Raw genomic sequence first — 6,239 nt, forward strand, 5'->3', positions numbered from 1 at the left:
TGTGCACAATCGGCCAAAACAAAGGACAGCACAGTGAAGACACTTTCTCTCTAAACAATAAGAACCTGAAAGCAGCAAGTAACAAGGTGCATCATGATGTAGTGAAAGTTTTCATTTCCATGAGCCTTGGAAAACACAAAGTGGTAATCTCCAATCATTTTTTACCATGGAACTGGGAAATCATTGGAGCTTTGAAGAATGGGGCTTTTTGTTTCTCAATACAAACGTTCAGTGAAAAAAAAATACCAAGCTCCAGCAAAAATCTAGGAAATTTCAGTTTCCTGGCCTCAGCACTTAGTTCTTGAACCTTAGCCCTTCAGGTGACTTCATTTGGAAAGAACAGGATTGAAAGCGAGAAGAAATCATTCTATTAAAAATAATCTGATTTCGATTAAATTGATGAGATCAGCATATCAGAAGTTTCAATTAGTAGAGCAACAAGAATAATTTGAAATGGTAAGGAGTGAGGAGGCTATAGCAGCAGTTTCATTCAATCCTAACTATTTTGTGGTTCATGTATCTAAACCTACAAATTTCTTCGAAAAAATCATCTGCACTGCTGTGGCAGTTCTTCATCTGGAGAATCTTTATTACCATCTTCTTCAGGTTATTCCCATGTTTCACCAATGACTCTAGAGTACTTATTTTCTGCTCAGCATTCAATGGCGACCTAACTGTGATGATCACCTCTTCCAAGTTTGGGATTTCAAATCTTGAATCAACCTAAAGAGAATAAGATGAAGCGAACAATTAATTAGTCTACAACAAAGATAACCAAAACTTAGGGGACTTTAGATCCAAAGCAAGTAATGTATAAATTGAAAGAGAACTTACACTCTTTAAGCTGTTCTTCTGGCACAATGCTGCAAACATAGCACCATGCATCTCAAAGATTTGCAGCTTGGGATGGCTGTTAAAGAAATCAACCAAATCAACTTCAGGGAAAGGTTGCAGGGTGTCAAAATCGCCTGTAAATTCAACCTTCATAAATAGGTGCTTCACTTTGCTTGCACATTGTAGAATTGTTGTGATTGCATCCCAACACCACTGGACCCCTTTGATGGATAAGGACTCTAGAGCTTCAAGCTTTTCAAAATCCACCTTATACACTCTACCTGGATACATTCAACATGTAAAGCTTCAGTTTCCAATTGACTATACTGAGGAAGTACAAAATTAGTGAGTGAATTAAATTGAAGATTACCTGCACTATTGGAGATTGAGAGATTAGTCAAGCAATTCGTCTGGGTAGCCCGAATCCAACTACAGCCTTGGACATCAAGCATTTGAAGGTTTGGACAGTTAAGAGTGAGAAAGCACCTACCCATGCCATAAAAATCCAACCTGCACTCCTTCAAGTGCTGGAGCTCAATTATAACTGACCTCAACCCATCACATCCAAGCAATGACAGATGAATCAGATTTGGGCAAGCTTTAATTGCACCAGAGAGAGCATTGTCGTTTAATCTAGCCCCACATATTGCAAGTGAGTGAAGATTTTCAAAGGTCCTCCACTTGGGGGGTTCGGTCATGAGAACACCCCATAGCCTGAGTGATTTTAATGCTCTGGCAGAATCAATGCAATCTATCTTGGAAGGACCCTCAAATCTAACCTGCTTCTCAGTAAGATTGTCCATTCGAAGTTCAAGATGCTGAAGAGAGTGACTAAAGCTGGATAACCATTTCGCAAGGCTAGCACTGGAGAAAGGACAGTAAACAACAAGCTCTTCTAAACATACAATGGATGATATCATCCTGTCTAAAATTAAATCTCGGACTTCTTCGTTGCTGTTGTCCAAGGAGTTCCGAGGGAAGTAAAGCCTTCGTATATAGGGAATTGATTCCTTCCAGCGTTTAGAAACACAAGAACTGATGGCCATATCCCGTGCATTGTTCATGTAAGACAGAATGTATTGCACAATGGCATCTGGAAGAGAATCCATTCTCTGAATAAACAATCAAACAGGAAAAACCTACAGGGAAGTTGGAATTCCGATCAGGACTTCAGAATAACTAATCTAGGTAAGGTTACAAATACATCAGTTTGAATCTGAAGACTGAACCAAATACAGCAGTAGGCCTCTACCAGTAAAGGGAGGATGAATCATACAATTAAATGGAGCCAACAATTTCCAGCAAACACCAAAGGTAAAGAATAAAAATGGGATTTTAGCAGAGGGAGGAGAATCTACTTCTTCCGGTAAAACCCAATTTCGTCTGGTGTAAACCAAAAATGAAATGAACAGAATCCACTTGAAGTAAACCAAAAAAGAACTTCAAGCAAATGTTTAGGAGAAGATAGAACACATCTACGAGAGAAACGAAAGACTTCACAGGTAAACTTTCTGGGGGATTTGGGTCTCGAAGAAATGAGAATAGAGATGTAGAAGCTCTAAGCTGTAATGGGTTTGTGGCCAGCGAGAGCGTGAGAGGGAAAGATCAAATGGTATAATATAAGTTTTTGAAATTCGAAAGAAGAGAGAAGATCTAGGTTTCAGAACCGGAGGCAAGACTCAGAGAAGCGCGGGCGGAGCTGAAGTGTTTTTAAAATTCAAAAAAGTGTTCTTTTTTTTTTTCATGAAGGGCTAACGGGCGCAAACGGTGAACCTTCTCAGCCCGTTTTTTCTTTTTTGAAAACTTTTGAAATTTCGACCGTTTGCCGCGTTGCATCACAACTTAACAAGCTACCCTAGTCCAATGGTCCTTATCACGGGCACCACTTATCAGACAGTTATTATGGGTGACTGATTCTGATCTGCGGTACAGATGAACCGATCATTCACTTCAACGTTTTGTGTACAACTATGGTCTGTGGTCCTTATAACACCTTAGTATTACCATACTTTATTATATATCTGAATTTCATTTATAATAGATCTAAATTAAGTGATTCTTTATGGGAAGAGCTTTGTCTGGGTGAATAGATTTGCCATTTGATGCAGATCAAATGGGCTGAACAGATCCCAATGTTTTATTTATTTACTATTTTTCGGAAAGGATTCTCTGAGCCGTAGATGGAATAAGATCTCAAATTTTGGATTTCTCAATTTGTCATATGAAAGGGCAAATAGCTAAATTAGGGCTGCAGTAGGGTTAGCTTGGGTGCTTTCCAAAAAAAAAAAAAAAGAGTAGGGTTAGCTTGGGTCAGAATTTTTTTATACCTTAAACCTTAGAACTTGAATTTGAACTTGAACTTGAGCTTGAATACCGTAGTCTGACCCACCTTAAAGGCTAGAATTTTGAGCCCAAGTCTTCGAGTTCAAAATGAGCCTAAGAGGGTTTGGTTTGGACCATTAAGATCAAACTTGCACCCATAATTTAACCCATTCAATTTTTAACATAACCTGCTTCTCAAACTAAATTGCATTGTCCATCAAACATCTACACATTACGCTTGCTCTTTGAACTCTTTGGTCATATTCCTTTGCAACCTTCTTAACAACGAGTAGAAATCAAATCAATTACTCCTAGGGGAGGCTTCACCTATGGGTTGTGGGACCCATCTTCAATGGATGATTGGGATCTATCTCCCCTTCCCCCCGGTAGCAGCTCTAAACTAAGAGTCCGGATCAGTGGGGCCCACGGTGAAAAATACTTTTTGGAAAAAATTTAAAATTTTTTTTTTCCACCAGTGGGACCCACTGGTTTTGTGAGAGGCAATTTAAGGGCCAACTTTGTCCCCGACGGGGAGATGATCCGGATTCCTAAACTGCTAGTACTAACCACCTCCTTCCAACATGTAGCCTTACGACTCATCACGTCCGCATCCCCGTTTGAGTCTAGTTCCTCAATCCTCAAGGATAGTGCACCATGCAACCATACATTCAAAAAAGGGTCCACCTCCACCATAGAGGTGTTGAACCACATTTGAAACCAACCCCCCCCCCCTCCAAAACACAAAAAAGCCCACCGAACGGACCCATCAACAATGTGTTATCCTTTTGCATCCTAGTTATGTTTGAGATCCTTGGAATAACCTATCCAATTAGTCTATCCCAACCACGTTTACACTAAAAAACAATCAAAGCCTCACATGAAAAATTAAAAAATAAAAAATAAAAATTTAAGGGACATCCCAAAATAAATAGTGAAAAATGCAAACACTTCAAAAATATATCAAATTGGCAAAGATACCCCAATATGTTTCTTAAATTTATACAATGGTACTCTTCATTAGCAAATTTCATTAAGTCATTGTTAGATAATTTCATAATTTTTAAATTACCCTTAACTCCTTACCTATAATTTTGTAATTTTACGATGTTACCCTTAGTGAAATAATCTTAAATTAGTTCAATAAATCCTAATTAATAGATATTCATATCATCTTTTGCTATTCACCAAATCACTTTATTTCGATTTATCTTCCTTCGTTATGGCAAGACCAAGACGATGCCCATCATCACAGCATCCTCCAATGAAACAAATAAGTTCAATGGATTTAGTTTCCTAGTTTTATTTGGTTTTCTTTTTCTAAGTAGTGTTGTGTTTTTTCTAAAGTGATTTACTTTCCTTTTTGTATTTGATTTTTACCTCTTTAGGGTTTACCAATGAACAAATTTCTATCATTACCATCTTAGTGGGGAGATCATGGGTTAATCCTGTCTGATGGTGTATTATGTAATCATCCCACATATATAAAAAAATCTGTTATTCCAACAAAAATAAATAAATAATCTATCACTCATAGGGATGTAAATGGATAGTCAAAAATTCGAATTTGATTTGTATTTGTATATGTTTAAGAGGAGCATCCGAATTCAATTTTTTCAAATTCAGATTCGGATTATCCGATTAATAATCAAATTTGAATTTGATGTCAAATTTAAGTCTGATATTATCCAATTCGATTAGATATTTGACTAATGCTATCTGTATTTGATTAAACTTCAGTTTTAGGGAATACATCATTATTCCTTTATTTATATTCATTAATAGTACTATTCACATTAAACTACTAATAGTTACTCTAATAAGATGTCGGATATTCGAATTACATTCGGATTATTTTTTTTATTCGATTACTTTGAATTCGGATTGGATATTGTCTGAAAATCCGATTAACTAAACAAATATGAATTTAGTTTTAAATTTACATATATGACAGATATTGAATTCGAATCGAATAGTGTGCTCCATAATCGGATGTGGATTCGGATATTACCATATTCGAGCCAAGTTTGCTTCATTTACATGCCTAATCACCTGTGTATTGCAGCCTGGCAAGAATTTTATTTTAGAATTGTTATACTCTGTTACTAGAACTTGCATGTAATAGATGATTGTCGCATGAATCCTCCTTTAGCTAGGATCTAGCCTTATGAAATGCTAGTAGAGTTTTAGAAGTTGCGAACTGAAAAAAAAAACCAATATCAAAGGATGACATCAACAATCATGTTTGGACCAATATCGTGGAGTCAACATGAATGAGATAGATTATGCAATTAATTAAACTAAACTCGATTATAATACAGTTCACCTAAGGAAATGATAAAGGTCCTAACCATTCATCATTTAAGGGCCAGAATTTTCCAATCTAGTTTCAGCCTTATATGTTTTTGCTAAGTTCATTTTTACCCTAAACCTAATTCAGGGCTTAGAATTCTTGGTCCAGACTTTAAGCCGTAGTACTGGCCATTTAGCCGCTCATTCCTACCCTAATTGTCCTTGATCAAGACGGGTCGCGACGGGTTGGCGCTGTCCCTGATCAAACTTGAATCATGTATAATCATATATATAATTGTTAAAGTGCATAATATAACTTGTTATTAATTTTGAATCTAACCTGATGTTCAATTTGAACAATTTAATATATAAAAATATTGGTCTATTATAAATGTACTATTATATAGGTTTTTTTATTTTTAATAAAAAAAATTCATATTATTATATAGGTAAGCGACTAACAATTACAATTCATTGTTAATGTTAAGAATTTTTTACATTTTCATTCCTCTAATTTTAATATATGCGTAATGAATTCGCAAGCTCATACCTTTGGAGATCCCAAGATCTGTTTTTTGCCCTTCGTTTGGGAATGTGCTTGTGATTGGCCGAGATGGCCTTAGGGAGGTGGTCAACAAAGCCGTCAGATGACTTAGCCGTTGAAATGTCTCGTTGGCGAAGGGTAGGCCTGTCTTACCCTACTGTTGACGTGACCGAAGCTCATAAAAAGAAATAAGCTGAGTCGTCAGCTTTGGGCTCGAGAGAGGCTTTGAGTGTGACAGAAGTTTCGGCTA

The 6,239-nt window shown here is 36.7% G+C and overlaps 1 protein-coding gene across 1 annotated transcript; it reads right to left on the reverse strand.

Annotated features, from left to right (window-relative positions):
* On the reverse strand, positions 1-2,513 carry LOC149015984 (F-box/RNI-like superfamily protein). The gene is made up of 3 exons (XM_089155771.1): positions 1,205-2,513; positions 835-1,115; positions 1-723 (listed from the first exon to the last, which is right to left on the reverse strand). The coding sequence occupies exons 1-3, from the start codon at positions 1,941-1,943 to the stop codon at positions 487-489; spliced, it is 1,257 nt and encodes a 418-aa protein (XP_089011897.1). The 5' UTR covers positions 1,944-2,513; the 3' UTR covers positions 1-486.
* Between the last annotated feature and the right edge of the window lie 3,726 nt (positions 2,514-6,239).

The sequence above is a fragment of the Hakea prostrata genome, chromosome 5, assembly GCF_041222555.1.
Source record: "Hakea prostrata isolate BN-2017 chromosome 5, UWA_Hpros_2, whole genome shotgun sequence".
Taxonomy (NCBI): domain Eukaryota; kingdom Viridiplantae; phylum Streptophyta; class Magnoliopsida; order Proteales; family Proteaceae; genus Hakea; species Hakea prostrata.